Raw genomic sequence first — 24834 nt, forward strand, 5'->3', positions numbered from 1 at the left:
ATCTCATTCTCTCTTGTTGAACCTGCTAAGTTGTGTGATAACTGAACATTGAGGGAGACAGTGGGAATGCGAACAGTATTTTGATATTTATTGCGTTGGGAAGCTTTATTAACACTCATCTATCATAGCCATGTCTGAGAAAATGTTTGAAAGCAGTGGAGCACTATCTCCCTTCTGACAGATGAGTTCCTGGCCACAGTCACATAAAACACTCCTGCACAGTGGGAGCTTGGGTGAGGCAGTAGTGGACCCACATGTGAGGTACTCAAAGGAGACACAGCCAGACACAGAGTCCTGTCCCATCCTGCAACCAGGAATCAATCCACCTTCTCTTTAACATGCAGTTAAATTGCCTCTTGCCACAAAAATAAGTATGTCTGAGTGATAGCGTGCAACACTTGGTAACACTGTAAGAATAAGCACAATGAATGTGATACAGAATACCACTCAGTGTGCAAAACCACAAAATAATCAGAAAAATAGCCCAGTTGATTTACTATACTATATGCCCATTTTGAGCATGTTCTGCTGGTGAAAATGTGAAGTGTCATTAAGATACATTATTTTTTGTATTGATTTTGCAGTGCACTGTGATAGCTGAAGTACAATATATAGTATGAACCAATATTCTGAGCTCTGCTGTGACAAGCACACCATATTATACAAATGTGTAACACACAGTATTTCCTCCCCCTTCCCCTCTTTTAACCAAAGATTCTACTTGAGTGTACTTGACACAAATATTACCAAATATTGTTTAGGTACTTTTTCAGGCTTTTAAAAAAATAATAAGAAACAGAAAATTAAAAGGAAAAAAGAACTTGTTGGTGGCTACTGAAGCACTGCAAGGGAATTCCTGTTTCTTCAGGCTTCCAGACTGAGATTCCTGTCCTTAAGAATCTACTTAAGGTGCTACTCCAAAATTAGGAAGTTTGTTCCCACCATCCAAGATATTAATGACAATATTGAACAGAATCAGATGTGAAACAGACTATCCCACTTTTGCCTTGCCAGAGAAACACAAGTGACTAACTCCCTTTCCAATACAAATGTCCACTGAGCGGACTTAAGTCTTAAAATAATTCACTGCTGATATTTTTTTTTCCTGACTTCTTCACAAATCTGAAACAATGCATTGTGCAGGAAAGAAATGCAAAATTCACATTTAAAATAAAATCGGGAAATATGTGCTGCATTATTCATCAGACACAGTCAAAATGTCAGGGGAGTGAGTGCTTCTTTCATGGAACACTGATGCACTTTGCTATAAGCTCCTGAAATTTAAACCCTGCCTACAACAGTAAAATGGACAACTCCACTGATTTGTCAGAAGCAATATTTATAATAAGCAATGAAATGTATTTTATAATTACACATTGGGTCTCACTAAACACTTTGAAAACCACCACTTAATTCAATAGTGGAAACATGAGGATCCTACAAGGAAGGACAAGCACTTACCTCTTGATCACACACTGGTGTAAAAGCAACTATGTACTCTGCCAGGGTCATGTCATCCACCAAGTTTTTCACCTCTTCATCAAATGCAGAGTTACTAATTCCTTGCCTCTGGAATTCGTCAAGCATTCTCCTAATGAAGCTGTTCCTTTCCTGGCACTTTTGGGTGAGGCAAGCCAGCTTAGCCTGTATGGCATGAACACAAACATTCTATGGTTCTGTGATTTCACTCACTGCTGAGACTGCAAGTTTATATTTTGTCTCTGATCTGAAATTCCACATGTTTTGACCCAAAGCTATAGATTGCATTCCCATGTCTCTACATCATTAGGTGCCTCTGCACCTTCAAGAGCAGTACATGTGCACAGATAAACTAGAAAGAGATGTTCCCTTTCCATGAGCAAGGTCCCCCTTTTGACAGGCTGAAGAGCAACCTTGCAATAATGTCAGTGAGCTCTTGCCTAAGGTGAAGCCCAGTAGCACCCAGCTAATCAGGGACAACTGCAGAAGCAGTCACAGGCACAGAAGCCTGTAAGCAAAGGGATACACCTTGTGTAGGTCCCAAATCAGTGTTCAGGGAAACACAGTACCTTCAGAGGAGCTAATGTCAACTTCACTTCAGACTTTCTCTTCTGTAGTTCTTTCTCCTGAAAGATTTGAAAAATATCCTGTATCAATTTATTCAAGAAGCACTTTAAAATACTCTAGCAGTTTTTTGATATCTGTTTTAGACCTGACTCTGAGGTGTACACTTTGCATATCTGTGTGACCCTGTATCACAAACAAGATGAATCACTGTATGGAGCTGGTTGCACACAGAGAGGCTCTGGCATACAAACACTGCCCTACTCACATTAGCATTGGTCTTAAAAATTAAGAAAGGCTTTTGGATGTTCTTAGATGGAGCCTTATACCTCAGTGAGGTTACTTCATCAAACCAGCATCACAGTAAAGACTTGGTATCCTTCATCACGCACTCATGTTCATATTTACTCTGTGAATCTTCCAAAAACAGTCTTTAGGGGAAAATTTTCACTTTCATTATCAATATTATATTGTAAAATCAGAGAAGAGAGAAGAAATTTTCTGCATGTATATTCCACTCTGAAAAGCGAACATCAACAACCTTCTACTCTGACACAGCTGATACATGTCCTCTATTAGTAGGTGAAGCAGGGTGGGCCAGATGACTTAGTCTGTAATCTTATGATTAAAATCTACTGATGATAACCCTTTTTTCTGATTATGCAGAAAAAATACAGTATCTTGCCAAGAAAAATCCATTACCATTATGAATCATTACAGTATTTTCGACAATAAAGTACAGATTCTTTGCATTCATTTTGCCTGAAAATTTACATTTCTGCTAAGTTTACAGTAAATATATTACATGCCTCATTAAAAAACTCTCTTTTATGAGAACTCAGTTATGCTGAAAAAGATCACATGGTCCTCAGCTAATAAATTGTGGGCTTGGGAGGAATCAGAGCAGGCAGGACAAGGGAAACATGTCTTCACATTGCACTAGCACTGGGGAAACAAAAAAGATCTGGCAGTAGGTCCCTGCACTGGAGACATTCAATTCTTGATGAGGCAGGGAGCAACACATTTTGAAGATGCAATAGAACAATTAAGATTTTTCTATTTATATGGACAGCATGTCTCACCCTTTACTCACCTACCATCTGATATCACACCAGACACTACAAAACAGTTTCATTTTACCAGCACCATTCTTCTAAGAGGTATCCCCTAATCCATGCCTGAGAGAAGCCACTAACCCTCTTTACAGGGCTGGTTAGAGCAAACCACAGCACATGATGAGGCTAGGAAAAAACAAAACCACCACCACCACACAAACAAACAAACAAACAGAAACCAAAATTGTAAAAAGATGGATCTACTGTGGAGAAAGTAGAATGAAACTTGTTGCCAGTAGGGAGAAGACAATAATCTCTTGTATTTCAGAGTAGAGACAGAGGAGAAGCATGTTCTACTTGTATCAGGCTATGAAGAACAAAGAGCACTATTGAGAACATGCCGTTTACTAGCTGTTTCAGAGTCTGATGGGCAATTCCAATTTGGCTCACACTGTAACTATCATCCCTTTCCAAAACATAGTTCCCAACAGGAAAGAAAATCTATGGGAAATAAGTCCTAGGAGGAATTTGTTTCCACTCAAGAGTTCAGTAGCTGCAGTCACACTTATAGCAGCAGCTTTGCTGTCACACTGTAAGGCAGCAGCTTTGCAAATCTTAATGCACCTGCTCTGGTTTGTCAGGTGAAATACAGTGCACAAGTGTGAAAACTGCTTGTGTAATTACACTTGTGCATACATGGGGGTTCTCACTAGAGTAACTATGACAAAAATCCAACCCAAACACCTATCTGAAAATGTGTTTCTGAAACTCTTCATGTGTACCCCTAGCACATGAACGAAAAAAGTCAGGAAAAACTATCAAAATTCTATCACTAGCTTGATGTTTCATAATCTGATAAAGTGGAACAAGAGAGTCAGGAATGTTAAAAATCCTGACAATTTAAGCCAAAAGGTGGTTCTGTAGAGAATTTCAGCATGACTTTGCTTGCATTACACTATATGGGGATTAATTAGAGCAGAGACTGAACTTTCATGATCATCTATCATTTTTCCATAACATGGATCACTCAGGCAGTTTACATCTTTTACTTAGTTCTCTGAAGTCAGGGGTACTTTTATATTCCTGGAAACAATTTAATTATCCTCATATTCATTCCCAGGAAAGAAGACTATTTTGCTTTTCCCCTTTGAAAAGAAAGATGTAGAATCTGATGTCTAAGCTCACATTTAAGCACACAGAAAACAACTTTATGATACCTTTTCACATAGCTGAGCCTGAAGGCGTTCCACTTCATTCTGCAAGTCATGAAACTGATTTTGTAATGCAGCCTGGTCCCTGAGCTGGGCTTTCAAGGTCAACACTTGCTGCTCTAATCTCTTACTGGCTATTTTATTCACCTCTTTTTCCTGGGCATCCTTCAATGTGTACACAGGCTAGAGAGAAAATACACAGATTTTCAATTCAGGTGTATAAAACAACAAAAATATTCTTAATCACGTTTTATACCACAAAACTTCTCAATCAATATAATTACATACCTTGTACATCAAAAAGAAGTAAGCTGATATAAAATGTATGATTCCAAAGCTTCATGAACATATTAGCACTAATATTTTGCACTAATCTTAAACTCTTTAAATGTAAGGAGTACTAGAGCCCTGTGAAAGCAGGTATAGAATTGGATTTTCACAACATTTTTTCAAGGTAAATATTTGTATTGTAATAATTTAATAAATGGGAAACTAGGCAAAGACAGATTAAGTGACCAACCTGTGGTCACATAGTGAGTAAGAAAAAAACTCAGAAGTTCCCAGTCTCTTGCTTCAACAAGAAGCTATATAAGAGGCTCCTTGTTTTTCTACATATATTTATCTCAGAGAGATAATTCCTCTCCCAAATATATATTTGCTCTGGAAGATTATTAATAATGCTGATCAGATTTTAAGTTTAAATTTCTAAAATACTTTAAAATAAAACATTTTCTACATTAAAATGTAATAATAGTGATACAGAAGAAGTTGAAAGAGAAGCTTCTGAATTTAACTCCTCCTCCCCCACTCTCCGATTTCTTTGCTTTCCAATTTCATGCACTGAGATTGAAAGGATTAGTGAGAGCTCTAGATTGATGGTCAGCATCATAAGGTCAGCTCCTAGAAGTGACACTGCCAGATTAAATTTATAGATTTAGAATGCAGAAAATTGGAAGGAGAAGGAAGTATCCTGACAAACATTTATGCTATTATATTAAAAAAAAAAAAAAATGAGTTGATACACACAGCTGGTAAAGTTTCTGATAACACAGTACATAGTCCAACAGATTAAGCTAAAAATTACAGTCAGACCCATATACTGTGGTAAAACCATATAACTTTCTGACAAAACAGAATGATGGCTTGGTTTTAATGGTTACAAACATTGATACAACTGAGAGAGGAGCTAATACTCAGCCCTGCTGCACACCACCACAGTAAATTCTTCCCAGGCTTTCTGACAGCCTTTCTGGCTTTGACACCCTTGACTACAACACACTGAAGGCACCATTCCATAGGAAACAGCAAACTGAATTGTAGATCACATCACTCTGCCTGCAACACATCACTGCAACACAGAGAAAAACAGAAATATGACACTGTCATAGTGTTCTTCCTCATATGAAGCAAGTCCTCTGTGCACACCATTGGAGCATGTTGAATGCTTTGTACCAAACTTTTTGGCTCCCTCTTGTGTCAAGAGAACAATGGGAACTGCTGGACACATCAAGATGTATTAGACCAGGGCTGCAGGGACAAAAGCCTGAGAATGAGTCCATGACATGGTATTTTCCTCATCTTCTCTCCCCCACAAAAAAGGGATGTTAAAACCAAAAGGGAAACACTGCCTAACTCCTTTACTTATGGAAAAAAAAGGTGGGGAAATAAAAAATTTGCATGAAGGTTAGAGACAGAGAAAAGTTCCCTCTTTCCTTTTGCATTTTGCTGACCTGCTAGCACTTTTCTGTAGTTTCAAAGCACAAACGATGCATACAAGATTTATATATGAGCACTCTGTCAGATGCCCCAGTTTGCAGTGACCATAGGTTATCTAGTCAAGCTTCAGAAGGATGAAGGACTCAGCAGCTGGGACTGGGAAATAACCAAAGGATAACTAAGCCCAAAAGACAGCATTTAACACATCACATTCTTGTAAAACCTGGCAAGATCACTAGCCTTTGAAGTTGGTGCCTAAACATTAAAAATAAAAACAGTATCTTCCTCTTGTTGTGTGAATTGTGCTTGTCTGAAAACTCAATGAGAAAATGAGAAGGAATATGACCTATTTGCTACAGGCTGTGACAGTCATCAGGAGTTCACTGGGGAAGCCTGGCACCTTATTTACTGTGTGCATTTCATGCGAAATTCTTCTATTAATTTTTAAAGCTGTAGATATTACCCTGCCCTCTTCCTGCTCACCCCCATATTTCTCTTAAATTCAACCACAGCACCACTACTCAGAAGGCCACCTCAACACCCCAGAAAATTCACCCAAATACTCCTAGGCTAAAGTGCATTTCACCTGTTTGCAGCTTCACTGAAATAGTCTGAGCAGTAAGCTTCAAATATATTATCTTAGCACTCTTTTACTTGCAATGAATAACATCATGACAGCCTTATGGAGTCTCAGGTGAGAACTAGGATCCCTGGGCATCAGGGCCTGTAGAACATAAAACACGTTATAAGTTCTAAAAGACACCCTCAGAACACAGCATATCTCAAAGACCCGGAGTGCTCACATCTTCACTTCTTTAAAGCATTGCAGACAGAGGTCTTCCAGAAGAATGAAGTTTAGAACAGGAAAATTCATCAATTACTGTGATTTACTGCATAAGAGTTTACTAATAACTTTGCAGAGTGAAAAGCAGTTTTGGACAAGGGTGGCAAGTAACTGAAAACAAAAAACAGATTGCCAGTCAACAAAATGGCCCTCAGGAAGTAAAATGATGTTAGAAAAGTAGATAATGGTCCTTTTTGTGGCAAAAAGTCTTGTTTTTTTCAATCTAGAAAATCTTAGCTCACATTTTAACGCCTCACACAAACCCACTATCAACAGCTTGGTGTTTATTAAAAAGTTTATTTTAAAAGTGAATTATTGAAATAAATTTGACCTTTGTTAAACTATATCTACTCTATTTTCTATCATACTACTCACTAAATTGTGCCAATAAAATCAATATTGTTTGGTTAAAACATAATGGACTTGAGTTATGCAGATAATTAGTTCTGCCACCAAACAGTGCAACTGAAGGATAAACTCAGTTCTGTGATGTACATGGACTGCATCTTTGACCCTGGAATGAGACACATGTACTCAAAACTTTGACACTAACCCTACAAGTAATTCAGTTGGATGAAGAAGTCAGACCTAAATCAGACAGCATCACAGTATTGCATAAATATATACTACTGATCAATAAACACTAATTTGAAAACATTCGTTGTTGGAGGGATTTAAAAGTGGCAGGGTTTTTCCGCAAAAGGCTGACCTGCACATTTTCCAGTGTAAAAACACTCTGTCAAAGGTTGATGAATTTTATTCTCATGTGAGTCACAGAAATAATTAACATCTTACTTCATTGACCAATAGAATATACAATAATTGCCCCAGACTGTCCCCAAACAAAAGGATTAAAGCTTCATGTCCCAAAAGTGCACCCAAAATCTTAACTAGCTTAAACAAAACAATTGACACGTTTCTTTTTATTTTCAAACAATTTGGGAATTTCTTCTTGCTTGAAATAGATTCTACCGTATTAGGATGCTACATGCCAACACATCACAATGACATGAAAAATCTGTACTTCTTTTTCGTTTAACAGTCAGAATTCAGCTGTCTAAACACCAGCCCCTAGTGCCATATAGGGTGTACAAGCCAACATGAAAAAACTGCCTAGGACTTCCAGGTGCCCAACTACACCCTCAGCCAGGATGCCCTAAGGCCTTTAACTGGGGTAAACTGTGACATTTAGGCAGTGGAACTGATCTCAGAATCCTTACACTTTCCAGAATTTGTTTTATTTTCTTCCAAAGTCTATCTATCCAACCTGCTCAAAATGAATTTTCAAATATTGTAGATTGCTACAAATGTACTTTACCAGCTGGTAGAAACTGCATATTTCTTCTTTGCAGCTTACCAGTTAAGGAGGACAGAAATAATTTCAGGGTTAGCTGAAAAGTCTTGATAAAAGCTGCTTCCAGAAGATTATTCAGTAACTAAAAATCTTTACATAAAACACTTTATTTTGGTAGAAAACATAAACCTGTATCAAGACAGAGAACCACCCAAAAATTAAGAAATATTTAATTTACAGCAAAACCAGAATTTCTGTGATATAAATGCATTCTAGTGAGATAGAAAGATTTCCTGGATTTTGGGGACACGTATTTGGGCCACATGCCTCCATTAAAGACTTTGACTTTAATCCACACCATCTGTTCACAGTGTCATTTTGCCTGTCCAAATCCAGCAATCAGGGCCACAAGGCCTGAAATCAGGGCAAAAAGGCCAAACACTGGGAACACTGGAGACTCCTCCAAGACCTTTCATTAAGGCCACCTGAAAATTACTTTGGCTAAAGAGAGCAGAACAAGAGCCCTCCTAAACAAAAAAAAAAAAAAAAAATGAGGTGTTTATAATGCCCATGCAGAGCCCAGACTCTGGACTATTCTGCAGACAGATGGTCTACCTTGTATAACATCTGCTCACTTTTAAGTTTCCAGTGGCTGGAGAGGCTGTACACTTGCTTCAAATCTATTCCCAGGAACAATAATGGGTGTTTCTGCAGCCAGAACACTCCCTCCCAAGGAACACACATTTCTCCATTCCATTTACATACATACCATTGATTTGCAGTGCTGCTTTCCCTGCATTTTGTCCCCAACTTCTTGCTTAAGGCAGTCTAATTCTGAGAGAGCCTGTGTCAAACGAGTTTTCATTTCTTCATACCTTGTTTCAGCGAAACCAAGTTCTCTGTACCACTTCTGAGCCTAACAGGAAGAACAAAAATTACTGAGTATAATTAGTCCAGCAGCGGTATCATTTTACAATACCAGCTTACAAGCACGGATTTGAGGCTGCTCTCTACATCATAGCTTTTGGACTGTTATAAATTGATTAAATTAAATGGAATTATACAATACACTACAATATTATCATAAGAAATTAATGCAATTTTAGAAGGACGTCCTATAGAATATCTCACTAGCTCTATGCGAAAAATAATATTTCGATTTATTCTAAATGTGAAGGTACCACGAATATTTTGAACAAAGTTTAAAAAAGCAGTGGTGTATACAAACACGATTTCAGAGGTTACATCTTTGAAAGCCCTCAGAGCAAAGTGAAAGTAAGTTTTTATTAGCTGGGCAGGGGAAAAAGTTTTTCTTGAGGAATGTGTCCTGGTTTCAGCTGGGACAGAGTTAATTTTCTCCTTAGTAGCTGGCACAATGCTGTGTTTGATTCAGTATGAGAAGCAATATAACAGTGTCAAAAATGAAAAACGCAAAGAAGAGGAAAAAAAGCCTTCCATATGTTCATCTTTTAATTCTTTCTAGGGTGTCTTTATTCCACTTACACACATTAACTGTAGCTTTAAAAACAAAAGCAAACCCAAACCAAAAATCACAAACAAGCAAGCCCCTCAATAGCTCTGCTGGTTGCCTGACAGTAATCTCTCCTTCATATGATAGATCATTTTTTCCTCCCTTCTGAAGCAAAGGTTTCACATTATTTTAAGTAAACTGAGGAAAGTATTGTAACACACAACTTCTGTATAACACACAAAAGGATTAGAAGGACCCAAGTTAATTAGATTTTACAAAAGAAACAGAAGTAAAACTATATCTTCATGTTCAAAAGACAGTCAGAAGTCCTTGCCTAAACATCCAACAGTCATCCAAATCCATCCCTTCATTCCAGTTGCCTCACCCAAAAGCTGGGAAGTCTTATAAAGCAGTTGTCAAAGGACAATAATTTTGTACAACCACCATGAAAACCCTATTGCTATTTTTCTTTTACATAGTCAACACACATGTTGGCTGCCAATGGTTTGTCCACAGGGAGTGTGAGTGATGCCTGTTAGAGCCCTATAAATATATACTTCCCATAAAAACAATACATTCTGCTCAGACGTGCATAGAGTGGAGATTGACTAATAAAAAATAGGAATGTGAATATCTAGTGCATTTGGAAAGGCACAACACTGAAAGCTTCCTCAGATGGAGTCAAAAGTGCAGATTTACTCAAGAGAGGTACAGAACTACCCCATCCAAACAAGTCTCCAAGTAGGTGGTGCTGGATTTGGTGTGGAGAGAAGGGGCAGCATGTCTGGCAGTGCCTCTGGATATGGCAAACCCCTGACAGTGCCAGGCTGCACAGGATCTAGCTTCTCATTCAAAAACTACTTTGAATTCAGGTTTGCAGTAACCCTCAGTGCTTCTGCTGCCTTCTCCTCCTGCTTATTCTCAGTGATGTAGAGGGAAGCAGCCTGCCCAGAGATGGCCAGAGCAGGCAGGTTGTTGTGTGTGCCTGTGTCAGGCACTCAGCCCCTGCCACAGTGTGCTGCAGGAATGCAGCTTCCCTTTATGTTCTGAGTGACTGTGCTATTCATCACTCAAAGATCAGGGGAACATTTTGGTTCTGCAGATCAGAGACTTTCCTGTTTTGCAAAAGTGTTAAAGCCTGGCAGAAAGAAGACAGCCATGTTAGAAAACACAAGCAAAAACAAATTTGCTCCTCAGACGTACATCAGAGTAGAAGGTTACCTCTTTTCTTGACTTTTCTAATTCCTTTTGCTGTACTTTTAGTTCCTCTTCTGCCTTTCTAACTTGCTCTTTCATCATACTGTAGCTTTCAAAGATGATGCCCTGGATAGACAAAAAGACATGATGATTCTTCTCACCTGTACAAAATGGCACACAGTTGTTTATAGAACAACATATGGTTTTCTCCAAAATTACTAAAAAATTTGCATAAAATCAACATATTACATGTAAATATTTCCCTGTTGACTATTCTCAACTGAAGCAGTAATTCTGCATTTATAAGTGCAGAGTAATCTCCACAGAAATTCACTGTGGTGTAAGCTACCTTACTACAAAGGAAAAACACGGATGTGAAATCCAGCACGAGTGAAGATCCTGTCTTTAGACATATGTTTCATATGCATCAAAACAATAAAAAAATTAGATCAAATCAGAATAAAAATTAGTAAATGAACATGTGCACATTTTTCACCAGGCATGATTTTTTTCACCATTATAACAAGTTTCCTTCTGTTAGGAGAACTTGTGGTAGAATAAAAGCTTCTTGTAAAAGCTTTTACTCTTGCACTAAGATAAAAAAATTTTTAAAAGCCTGAACAGTGCAGTCTTTTAAGTATTATTTTTAACTTTGTAGCTTGCTGTATCACTTCAACATTCTCTAATACAACATTCCAAAAAAAACCCCTTTCTGGCATTTTGACTTCTATTTCAAAGCTAACTCTATCACCTCAGCTCATGTTAGAGGTTACAAAGTTTCCTCCATCACAAAGGTAATTCAGCTTTGCCCTCCAAATAACATTGGTATCTCCCTTTCTTTAGAAGATCCTGCTTGATAACATTCCTTACTGTTAGTATTTACCTTTTTCCCAGGGGAATAATCTGAAGGATCTAGAGGCAGAACTCCCTGTTCTTCAATTTCTGTTACACTACATGCTGTTCCAACTTTCTTTGGCTTAAGACCATGTTGTTGACTTCCTTCTTTTAGTTTTACTGTATTTTTCTTTGTTCCTATACTTTTCTCTTTTCTCAGCTCTTCACAGGTGAAACCTAAAGAAGACATTATTTCTTTCAAATTTTTATTTTCTAAAATAAAGTTTGCATTTGCTTTCTGAAATTCCTCAAGCTGTTCTGAAGTTTCTTGCTTGATTCTGTCTATCTCTCTTTTCAGTACACATTTTTCCTCCTGTAAGTCAGAAATGGTTTGATAACAGCTAGTTTTGCAGTCTTGGAGTTCTGAAACTAAGATCCTATATTTGTCTTGCTCACACTTAATCGCTGCCAAATGTCCCAACAAAGTTTCTCTTTCACCTTCTGAAAGAGCTATTCTTTGTAAATTTTTCTCTCTCTCCTGCACTAATTCATTATATTTTGCTACATAGTTTTCATTGTCTTGTAATAATTTAGCCATTTCTTTGAAGCATCTGCTTCTCTCTTCTTTTAGGTTAGAAAGCAGCTGGAAATACCTCATTTTCCTTCTATTCAGGGATAGAACACTCCCGTGAAGTTTATTTGATGCAATTGTCAATGAGTCCTTTTCAGAATTTCTATTTTTCTCTTCAACATATGAGAGATTCTTAGGGAAAGTTTCAACTAAAAATGTTCCTGGGGTCATGGTGTTTTCTTCTGTGAAGTTATTATAGCAGCCACCAGCAACTTCTTTCTCATTAATTAAGTTTTGGAATGAAACAATGTTAACTTCATCTACTGCTAAAACGTATTGAAAATATGCATCCATCTCCTCTTCCAGGGCACGCATCATCTGAGCATATCTGTCATTCTCCTGTTGTAATATGCAGACTTTTTTGGAGTAATTTTCATTCTCTTGCATCAGCAGAAATATCCTCTGAGAACATGCAGCCACTGCTTTTTCCAGTACAGATATTTTCACATTACATTCATTTCCAGCTTCCAGGGATGACAGATGATAGAAACACTCATAAAAACTGTTCCCTGGTAGGAATAGTTTTCTTAAGCACACAGCCCTCTCTTGCAGAGGAAACAGTAAGTTTAGTGGATACCTCTTTTCATCTGACCAAAAAAAATTCTGAGAGTATGCATGTTGCATGTTTTTAGCAGCTATTTTTTGACACGATAAATTCTCCTCATTTGGTTCACATAGTTTCAAAGTCTGGTCTTTCCTTTTTTTCAGGACAATATTACTGGAGGGGCTTGTTTGCTGAGTTGGTTTCTGAGCCTGCTTTTCCTTCTCTTCCATTTCAGTCATGTCTTCTCCATTGCATCTGCTATTCACATCAGGGATGCAGTTTTCTGAGATATTTTCTTTGTCCATTAGTTCAGGACTCCCTTCAAAACACTTTTTAAAGTCTTTAAAAGCAACAGAGAAACTTTGGGCATCCTGCGTGCTACAGAGATTCTCTTTAGCTTCCACTCCTTGCTTCCCAGGCCTGAATAATTCAGTTTTGTGGAAAACTTTAGGACTTTCCTCAAGATCACAGGTCAGCTGTTGTTGTTGGGCTTTGTCATTCTGTATTTCTTCTCTTTTAGCTCTCCCTGTAAAGATTTTTTGGTGATAATTTTCATCATCAACATCTTTATCCAGACATATATTTTCACTTATGCTTTTTGGCAGAATTTGCATGTTTCCCCAATGTTTTTCCATGTTGCATCCTTCTAGAGGTGATGCGAAAATTTCAGCCACAGTGGAAGGCAACTTTGCATGAAGAAGTTCAGGAGCTTTGTCATAAAATCCTCCTTTTGCAACAATGCAAAGGCCATCAGACCAAAGATTAGCATTTGCCTCACAGAAACTCAAACTCCTCACTTTCTTCACAGTGGTGAAAGCTGCTATGTGGCATCTTCCAAGTTCAAACAAGGTCAGCTGGAGCTTCTTCCTCATTAGGGCTTCAACCACAGAAGCAGGGAATGTCTTCAGTGGTAGAGTTATACTTTGTGTCTTCAAGAGAAAAAAGGTTTCTTCATCCTCGGTTTCCTTAATTGTCTCATTGATAGAGAACTTTGCAGAACAAGGGGGAAGCAGCCGTGCTGCAGGATGACTTGGGGTACACCTGAGCAAAGTGAAACTCCCTTCTAGAGTACTTGCCCTCTGTGGTCCAAGAGTGACCTGGTGATAGCAAATGAGAAATGTTTCAAACTGAAAAATATATACTAAAGTGTGCTGCTAATCATAATTTGTTTTTTACTTCATTCATAAAATACTTGATTACAAATTGATGAGAAAAAACCATTTCCATACAAAGGGTTTTCAAATTATTTAAAGACTTGCAACAAGAGTAATGTTACAAATTAAGTATGAGTACTTCAATCACTTTCTTAGTGCACACCTGTATACACCTTGTAAAGCATCTGTAGTGGCCATGATTTAAAGCTGTTTTTATATTCACCTTTAAATACACCAACTCTTCATTTTCTCCCCCAATTTCACATGCTCCCTGTGCACAAAGATAGCAAGAACAGCAGTAACTTTTCTTCTCACCTGCTCAGCCTCAGGTAGACCAGCAAATTTCACAAAGGCACTGGAACTGCATTCCAAAACTGGTACAGGTTCTTCTGGTAGCTCCTCTGTCTTCTTTAGTCCATCACAAGTACAGGCTGGTGTTTCTGTCGTGATAAAGCACAGGTCAAATGTAATGTCTCTCCCAGACAGTTACACAAAAAACAAACCCAAAACCATCTGAGCAGATGTTTTGAACAGAAAAATATTTTAGTGAGAGTATGCTCAAAATTACCTTCTCTACCAGCAGCATACACAACGAGTGAGTGATACAGATACAAGCACGATGTTAAACAAGGAAAAAAGCTTCATAAAAACTCATAAATATTGAAGTCCAAAATAAGTTTTATTCAGGGTTCATGGTTCCCAGTTCCCAAAGCATTTAGAAATGGAAAATACACTTCATTACAGTGGGCAGGTGAAAACTTATAAACTTACAGGTTAAAATTATTCAGTGCAGGTCTGCATTTACATGCACTAAAATTTGCTACAAAATTCCCATTAATTTATGCTGGAAGAATTTACCTGATATAATTTTCCAGCATCAGAATTCTCACGTTGTTTGGTCTGAACAGCAAATCTTACTGTTCACAGCATTCCCAAATACTATGCTTCATCCAGGACATACAAAGTACCCCCTCACCTCTGTAGTTTCTTGAAAGTTCTAAGATTTCTTGCAAAAGCTCATATGTGAATGGTGGCAAACAGTTATTGTTTCACCTTCCTCACATACAGTTTACAGATGAGGAGGATTTTCAAAGAGTTTACACATTCTAAGTCATGAACAACCCAATGAAATCATCTTCACTTTATTGCACAGAAATGAAAGCAAAAACTCTGATTTCTTTGCATACCAGACTCTTTATCATGTAGCAGCACAACTGGAGTTTGAGTAGCTCTGCTTCTGAGTGAATCCAAGACTGCTCTCCATTTCAGATTCTGAACTTCATCCTGAATTAGATCTCCACTCTTAATGGGAAGAGGGGGAGGAGAAGAAAAAAAAACCCCACAGAATATATATATATATATATATATATATATATACACGTGGTGTCTGTACTATGGGAAAAACAGGCACATAAATTTCCTCTGCTATTTTACATTCAAAAGACCTATTATTTCATTAGAACTTCTATTGTTTTATACCATTTTCTTATTTCAACATTTTCCAGTAAATGTTGTAGTTGTAAACTTTCCCCTAGTTTTCCCTTCATACTTTATAAAGCATTAAGGAAGAAAATATGAGTCATAAGCATGTAGTATGTCAGATCACAGGTGGAACAGTGACTAAATCAACAAAGGTCATCAACAAAGATAAAACAAAGTCCCATCAAGTAGGGAATGAGACTAATAGTTCAGCACCCTCCTAAAAAGACAATCGTTCCTAAGTTGGAAGAACTCAAAGTGGAACAATCATTCCAAACAAGATTTTCATTTTTCCATTCATTTAATTGCAAATTTCATATTCTGCTCTTGACGTTCATCTTGAGTCCCTGACTGAATTTGACACTTCCTGATGCAAAGCAGATACCCCTATTGCTTGATAATAGTAGATCACATTTCACATGCACTGTGCTCATTTTCAGTGAACAGAAGAATCAGATTTGATTGTCTCAGCAAAACACATCATTGAGATGGTAACCAAAACAGCTACACCACAGAAACCAAGCCAACACAGGCACTTTTGTCTTCCAGCACTGCTCTGCATCAAATGCCAGCAGAAAATAAATCTGGTCCCTTTGCACTGAGCTACAATTTTAAAATTACATATGGATGGGATAGGCAATGACTTCCAAGTCTTCAGTTCGTAGTGAGTCAGAAAAGGCTGCTGATTTTCCACAGGATCACCAGTGAGATTTTTATTTCAACCCGAGTCAGTTGCCTCAGTGTTGTGCTCTATTAAAAGATGTTGATTAGGAGACACAGCTTAAGTGGAAACTACCACACTTTCAAGATTTCTTCCCTTATTTTCTCAGTAATATCAAATAATAGAATGGTTTGGGTTGAAAAGTATCTTAAAGGTCATCTAAAGGTCATAGTTACAACCCCTCAGTCAGGAGCAGGGACACCCTCCACTATACCAGGTTGCTCAGGCCCTATCCAACCTGGTCTTGAACACTCCCAGGGGGAGGGCATCCACAACCTCTCTGGGCAACCTGTTTGAAACTAATGCCAATTCCTTGGAACACAATCATTCCTTTCCTGCACCTCTTCCTTTATTTCTTCACAGATATCAACTCTTGATTGATATGCGGGTACTGTCAAAAGAAAGTTACTCGAAATGATGTAGAAGATACAATGCTTGGATGGCAGAACGTCACACTGAGAAATCAAGACCTCAGCTGTCATGTGAAAGCTGCAGAAAGATGCATTGCTTGGTGCTTCATACTTTTCCTTCACCTTCAACAGGCCCCCTAATGCTCACATCTAGAAACTGGTAAGTCAACACACAGCCACATGTAACAAGCTGCTTTTTTCTGTGTGTTCACTTCTCATTCAGGCATATACTCCAATTGGAACACTGCAGACAGGATGCTGATCCTGAGTTTGTAAACTCAAATTTTCTACAAGATTTATGTGACTACATTCCACCACGAGATGCAGTTCACCTCTTGGTGCTCAGTCTAATTGGATCTGGTATTGCTGATGAAGATGCAGTAACGACTAAGGCTAGTCTTTAAAAATAACTGATGTGATTGGTATTTGAGTGACATGGTATTTACTGAGAAATCTCGTACTGTGTGTATTTCACAGGAGTGTGATAAGCCTGTCTTCACAAACTAATTTTTTCCTGGTTGTGAAATAGCAAGAGTGAAATGTGAAATGATCCCATTTGCTCTTTCACTGAGAAATAATATACAAGCAGTTTTCTAGGAAAGTAACAGCACAAAAATCTTTCTTGTATTGTACACAATTTTTCATTTTTATAGCTGTTGATGGAGTATGATGAGCTTAAATAGGATTTTTCTTGTAACTATTTTGGCTTAAATACTACAAGACCGAGGGGATGAGACTGAGAAATTCTATTTTAATAGGTGCCAGTAAAACGCCAGATAAGGGGGAAAAACCCTTTTCAGTTTTACAGAAAAACACCAGATGTCTCCCTCCTCCTTTTATCGTAGATATTGAAATTTTTTCCCTGCTATCTCAAGTCACTTTCTACTAGAAAAATGCAAGTGTATTTGTAGTATCAAAAGAGGAGGAAGAGACAACAAGAAATGCAGAAAGCACAAGATTTGATGCTGCTGATGCTATACACAGCATTTAAAAAACAATATCTACTCTGTAGCAGACCAAAGTAAACACAAATTATGGCCTGTTCATTTATACCAAAGATTGGGTAACTGAGACTCTAACCTCCTATGACATAAGAAATTTAAATTAATGCTTAGAAAATAAATGGTTAGAAAACTTCATGTAGAGAAAAAAATAGGCTTTTATTAGAGTACAGCATAGAAACAGTCCTTTTTCTTGAAGACTTCTTGGATTGGTCTCAGGCAATTAGACAGTTATGTATCTTGCTTTCACACCTTCAAATAACTCAACATTTTTGTTCTTCTTTTCTCAGTTTTATCAAACCAATTGTAATTCTTCACTACTTCTTCTCTGTCTCTGAAAGCCCTCACTCCTCTTGATTTCAGCTCTGCAGTCCCCTCATGGTGCATTTGTTTGTTGTACCTGTTTACAACTCAGTGCAAGACCCTTGAAAAGTATCTTAAAATATTTTTAAACAGTATTCTTCATTCCCAAGGAAAAGTGAATAGACTATTTAAAATAACTACAGCAATGGATCAGGGTAAGCAGTTGGTCTTTCTGCCACCTCAGGGCAGCTACAGAGGCACATGGGGTGAGGTGCAACTTCTGAGCTGTCCACAGAGGTCACCCACATGCTGCTGGATGATCTCACCATTCTCACACAGAGAAAACTCCCGGAGCTCACTGCTTTGGGACTGTAAAACCACTAATGGTATAAAATCACCAGGCCTGCAAAGCTGCATTCCACCACCAGGTTAAAAAATTTGTCTTTATTTCCTCTAGCTTTACGGATACAAGATCCTCTCTAGCTTCTCCCAGTTCTGGAAGTACTCACAGTCTCACTGATCTCCTATATGAAAGGGTTTTGTTCATGCCCACTACCTCTTGGTTAACTGCAGTTAAAATCAGGAGAGTTCTTGGGATATCAGGTCACAATCTGAATGAGTGTGAGGCTTGGCTGATTTCACTTTAAATAAAGTCTCAGAATAAAAATACCCTCCACCTCAGTGCATGAAGAATAAAACTTTGTTTGAGTCCACTCTGTGAAAAGAATTGTTCCTTGTCAGCAAAATGAATTGGCAGAAGCTGAATGCCGTATTACAGCATGAGCAGAGCTTTCCCATGCAGTGCTGGAGTGAAGTGCTTGAAGCAAACAAGTCCTATTCAGTGTATTCAGGGCATATCACAATGCTACAGAGCTGCAAACCACTGACTATCTCAACTCACTCCTGGTCACGAACACTGCATCCATCTTCCCTTGTTTACCATTATCCAGAAAATCTCATAGAAAAGATTTATTGTCAAGTGTGCTTTTTGCTCCAGCATTTGGGCATGAATAACATACAAAAACTCATCCAACCATATGTGTCCTCCTCCACTGAATGGTGCCCACAAGACAGATCTCAGTTCTCCTGGGCTCTACTTTTAGTGCCAACTGAGACGTTCTGCCGTGAGCACGTCACTTAAAAGCTTAAAGAAAAAAGGTTTGAGCGTCCTCCATGTGCACCTAACAAAAGCTTTGATGCAATGAAGCTCCAACTACTGATTCCAGTGGGTGTGAAAGACAAAGTGGGAAGTACCAATGAATAAACAAAAATAAGGAAAAAAAAATCAGGTGGGATAAAGCCTCGCACATAGCCTTGACTGCACATCTAATGACAGGTGTAATCCAGGGTGATACAAAGATAAAAACTAATTACATTTTGCATTCTTTTTACTTACCAGTTGGCTTACCACGTTAACACAGTTGTCCCCTTCTGCCAATCTTTTAGGTTCTGGGTATTTTTCTTTCTTTTTTTTCAACTTCACACTACCTTGATCTTCTGAAGTTCTGTTTCCATCTAAAAGCTCTTCCACTTTTTCCTGTAGTTTGATTTCAGGTAATTTTAAACTATAGACATGATGGTGAGATTCTTCCAATTTTGTTCTGAGAAAGTCTTCAGTGTCCTGAGAGCACTGCAGTTCAGTCAGCAGGTCTGCCTGTTCTCTTCTAGTGTCCTCTTCTTTTTCCCTCAAGAACTTCAGGTTTTGCTGAAATGCCTCACGGTGGCTCTTCACATCATGCTCCACATTTTCAGTACAAGTCTTCCATTCCATTTCTTCCATGCCAGGGTGTTTACAGCCCTGAGTCCCACTGCACACTGACTGCAGCTTCTGCTGGAGGCGCTGCACCATTTCCTCTTCTAACTCAGATGTCAAAAGAGCAATATGGGCATTAAGATCTAGGACTTGCTTTTCCAGCCTAGATACCTCACCCTGAAGGTAACAGACCCTTTTTCTCAGTACTGCTGTCTGTTGTCTCTGCCTTTGTTTGTAGTGCTCAAAGTATTCTGACTGGCTTTTTATTTCATCTTCTTTTGTCTTCAGCTGCTCCTGAAGCCAATGCAATTTTTCCTTCTGCTTCTTCTCTGACTTCTTTTGGTTTTCAACCTATAATTTCAGTGAGATGTATGGTTAATATCTTAATTTTAAGTATCTTCTTCCCTTATAATTTTTTCTTAATTTAGTGATAATTTTGCCCCTGTTTTCTGAAAACTGAGGAATGACATTGATGCCTTAGGTTTTAACTTTTATATTTTTCAAATCCTGTGCTGTTTAGTGGGTAACTCTGAAGTTTCGTGTGGCCTGTTAGCTGCTGTTCTCTCATGCTGGTTAGATATAACAAACCTCTCTAGGTTTACTCTTCAAGGACACCAGGCCCCAAAATGTGTAAGCTAAAGCCTAGAGAAGAGGGGTGGCAAACTTGGGATAATTACATCATGAACTGAAATTATAATGGCAGAATTAACCCTGATATGCAAATGAACCAAACTTATAGAAGTGTGAAAAACCTGTGACTCAGGGTCCATCTTGGGTGTAGCCTTTTGACTGCCCAGGGTGTACCTTTGAAGGCCCTTCAAATAAATACCTACCTTAATTCCCTTATTCTTGTCTAGCCTCTGTTCTAGGTGGCCACCTCAAGGCTTCAACATAAGCAGAAATTCATCTCAGTAGGAAATAGACAAAACAAACTACATATTAAATCAAAATAAACCTTAGAACTGTTAATTCATATATCCAGCTCTGATTCATGCAGTAACAGATCCTGAACACTGAGTACTGCAGCACTGGGGTGGTACAGGCAGAGAAGCTGTGGTTCTGTTTTAGAAAACAGGACACACACTTTCCAGAGCCCAAGATTTTGCCCTTTGCTCTTCACCACACCTGTCATCTGTCAGCTCCTCTTATGAGCCTCCTGAAAAAGGAGAAAGGAACAGATGCCTTTTGAAACAGTTTGAGAAAAACTTTGGTATCTTCATTTGCACTGCAGTGTGTTTGAACACAGAGACTTACTGAGGTGAAAGATGCCAATGAAAGGCAGAAGAGGCTTTCGTGAGTCCTGTACTGCCCTTGCTTTGAGCAGAGTAAGAGCCACCAGTATCATAGGGACATTGCAGCAACTTTGAAGCACGACTGAAGGCACAGAGACATGAAAGAATGACTTTGTTTTTTTCAAGGACTTCTTTAGATCAGTCATTTTGATCATCAGTACTTTCCTGTCTGAGGCATTCACAGGCAAGGACTGGTCAGAAGGAACACTAGGCTGAAATGTCAGGTAGATGTGGGCTAATACTTTGTTTTGTTAACTCTTGATGAGAATATATGTCTAACCTTCCCAAGTCTTGAAAAATACATTTTACTTTTAATTACAGAATCAAAGACTATTCTTCATTCTTGTGAGTCTTGCCACACAGTACTAGTGTCCTGTCAGAGAATTAAACTTAAAATGCTGAGAAAATGAAAGTATATCTTGTGATAAACAGAATCGAAAAGACATTGTTTCACTGGAGACTGTTCTTGAAAAACTTTCATTCCTTCTCCATTTTCATGAATCCATCCAATGAGCAAACTAGGTAAAAATGCCTGTTGTATGGGGCTAGAAAGATAAACTCTGACCTAAGAAGGAGTACACTGAGTGGGTTCTAGGGAGAAAGAAAGAAGAGGGAGCATAAATTTAAAAGATCAAGGGCCCAAATGAGAGAAATAACAGCAATGCTGTCAAAAACGATAGATAAATAGAAATCCACGGGGGAAAAAAAATCCAAAAATTCTTCTGGTTGCTTTAGCTGTAGAAAAAGAGAAAGGCTGAGACCATTTATTGCTTAAAAACAGAGGTCACTGGAGATGAGGTCGACTTATAAATTACTACCACAAAGAGAAAATAAACCAGATCATTTGCAACAATATCCCCCTCACCGAGCTGATCAGGTCCTCCTGAATGTCTCGCAGTTTCCCTTTAATGCGCACATGGGCGTTTTCAACCTGGTTCAGCTTCACGTTGAGTTGATCAATCATCACAAGAAGTGTTTTGTGTGCCAGTTCCAGCTCCTTCATCCTGTGGTAGTGAGAATGAACATTTTTGCTAAGTAAATACCACAGTACAGTTCCAGATGGATAAGCTGTCACAAGCGATGCATCAATTTATCTTCATTTTTCTTTTTGTCTCCCAAAAATAAAATAGTAACAAATTTTTGATCACTAATATAACAAACATTTTATTCTTAACAAGTCTACTGGTGTTTGCACATTATGCTGGAGACTGTCAGAATTGTTAAAGACAAGACCTTTCTGCTGACTTATTAAGAATACCATAAGCAAACACATTTACAAGATTTTTGTTCAATGGAGTTTGGCATGCTATATGGAGTAACAACTTAGCATAAAAACAACCACAACACTTCAGTGTCTGCATGTACCTGATCATAGGATTATGGTAGGTTCACAGTCAGTGAGTTCAAACTTTATGACAGTAAATGCTTCCCATCAAAATTAACATTATGGGTAACCTACAAGTACCTATGTTTTAGGGACTGAAGTGAAAATACCTTACTTGTAACATACCTTCAGTGGGTACTGAAACCTACAGTGCATAATTGTATTGACTTTGTCCACAAAGATGGATTTGGACAAAATACAGGTTTGCTTTGCCTGTTGCTAGTAAAATGGTGGTATAAAATTATGAAGTGTGATATGATGATCTTTAAAATCTAATCTTTAAAAAAAGATTCATTATTATTTTGACAAAAATCCCAATATTAAAATATTTCCGGCAAAATTCCTGATGAATTCAAAGCTATTAAAAATTATACAAATAATTGTTTTAATGCCATTTTTATTTCCTATCCTTTTTAACTCTTTTTTTAAAACAGTGCTGCTCCTGACTATCAAACCCTTATTATTCTAGTCAAATGTATAACTAGTGCTTAATGGCACCTTCATCTACTGAAATGGTTAGCATTAACACACTAAAGTAGATGAAGCTTTCTGAAACAAGGAACTTTTTTTACAACATAAAATTCCAAATCATATCTTATTTTCAAAGGAGAGGGATACACTTTACAAACAGAATTTATACCATTTGAATATTTAAGAATGAAACTTCCTAAGAAAGCTGTCTGGTTATTTGCAACAATATTTTAGACCATGCTGTAAATCATACTTAAATAATAATTGTTAAAAAATTATTATTGCATTTCTATTCTGACAGCTATAAAACCACACATGCATCTTCTCCGACACTTTAAAAAACACATAAAGTCTTTCTTTTTGCTAGTTCTGCATGTATCATTTGACAGCCAGCACACAGGGCAAAATGAAGAGTACATCTATCACATAACAATAAATTTTAATGCAAATCCCCCTTTTATTTACCTATTTCTTAGGATGGAATCTGACTCCATGTAGTCCTCTAGAACACCTTTCAGTTTTTGCTCTGACTTTTCCAGCTCTTTTATTCTGAGGTTCAAGTTCTCTTCTCCAGCACCTTTTACTTTTTCATCAGGTGTGCTTGCATCTTCTAATTGCTGGAAAACCCAGGAAGTAGTAATTTTAACACTAAAATTCGGGACAGCAAATCCTTCATTACTGGGCATTCTAATACAGCAACAAAATTCTTGTTCTCTTCCAGATAAAGGATCCATGATGAAAAAAAGCCCAAATTAGGTTCTCAATGTACTACAGAGCATGCAATAACAGAGTCTAAGCCTCTGACGATCAAATGAACACTCCTTCTTGATTCTGAACACATTTATTATTTATGAGAAAGTCTCATTTCATTAGCCCTATTAACATGTATGAAGGGAGTTGCCATTCACAACATGAGATCCCCATAAAAGATTCAGTTTGACTAATTAATAAAGGAATTAGGTATCAAAGTTTTGAAAAGAGAATAATTTTCTACTAAATATGGGAATTCATAAAACTGAGTGTGTTTATTTTGGATAAATCTATTACATTATGATTGCTTCAAGACAGAAGACTAAAAAGAGGGTATTTCCTATCCAAAAGGCATTCTATAACTATTTCAGAGAAAATATTCAGTTTATTTAACTGGTATTTTGGAATTCTGCATGCAGTATTTTGCTTATATCTACTTCACCTTTGACAGGTTATGAAACCATGCGTGAAGGAAATTTTCAAATTTGGGCTTAAGAAGGCAAGCTAAGTCTGGTTCTTTTCTTTTGCCTCTTTTAGTCACAGATCTAAAAATTCTTCAGAAACTCACTCCAGTAAGTACAGTCCTATAACTGTGTCCTGGTTTCTGCTGGGACAGAGATAATCTTCTCCTTAGAAGCTGGCACAGCACTGTGTTTTGGATTCAGGATGAGAATAATGTTGATAAGATGCTGATGTTTTGGCTGTTGCTCAGTAGTGCTCACCCTAAGTCAAGGACTTTTCAGTGGCTCACGCTCTGCCAGTGAGGAGCTGCACAAGGAGCTGGGAGGGAGCACGGCTGGCAGAGCTGATCCAAACTGTCCAAAGGGATATTCCCTACCACAGAGCTTCATGTTCAGTATATAAACTGGGGGGAATCACCCAGAAAGGGACTGATTGCTGTTCAGGAACTGGCTGGGCGTTGGTTGGCAGGTGGTGAGAAACTGTAGTGTGAAGCACGCTTGTTTCTCTTGGATCCTGTTAAATTTTCTCTCTCTCTCCTTACAATTACAATTATTAGCATTAGCATATTATTCTAGTAACATTTTGTCTCAATTATTAAACTGTTTGTATCTCAAACCAAGAGATTTACCTTTTCTTTCTCATTGTCCTCCTCATTGGTCGGGGGAGGGAGTGGGGGAAGTGAGTGAGTGGCTGCATGGTGCCTAGCTGTCCTCTGGGTTAACCTCAACCAGCTGGCACCTGTGAAATGCCTTTGATTGTACTACATTTGTGTTGATTTGGAATGGGATCTGTAACCGGAATTCAACCACAGAGT

General features: G+C 38.0%; 1 protein-coding gene across 1 annotated transcript in view; it reads right to left on the bottom strand.

The window, feature by feature from the left end:
* Positions 1-24834, bottom strand: part of C4H4orf50 (chromosome 4 C4orf50 homolog) — an 81313-nt gene that overhangs the window by 55146 nt on the left and 1333 nt on the right. Inside the window, exons 2-12 of the mRNA XM_069014873.1 lie at positions 23274-23425; positions 21819-21957; positions 19305-20012; positions 15182-15296; positions 14310-14434; positions 11715-13937; positions 10856-10957; positions 8933-9079; positions 4316-4492; positions 2049-2105; positions 1462-1644 (exon numbers count right to left, since the gene is read on the bottom strand). Of these exons, the coding sequence (XP_068870974.1) occupies positions 1462-1644; positions 2049-2105; positions 4316-4492; positions 8933-9079; positions 10856-10957; positions 11715-13937; positions 14310-14434; positions 15182-15296; positions 19305-20012; positions 21819-21957; positions 23274-23302 (4005 nt within the window). The 5' untranslated portion in view covers positions 23303-23425. The remainder of the gene's footprint in view (positions 1-1461; positions 1645-2048; positions 2106-4315; positions 4493-8932; positions 9080-10855; positions 10958-11714; positions 13938-14309; positions 14435-15181; positions 15297-19304; positions 20013-21818; positions 21958-23273; positions 23426-24834) is intronic.

This window comes from Aphelocoma coerulescens, chromosome 4 (genome assembly GCF_041296385.1).
Source record: "Aphelocoma coerulescens isolate FSJ_1873_10779 chromosome 4, UR_Acoe_1.0, whole genome shotgun sequence".
In the NCBI taxonomy this organism is placed as follows: Eukaryota; Metazoa; Chordata; class Aves; order Passeriformes; family Corvidae; genus Aphelocoma; species Aphelocoma coerulescens.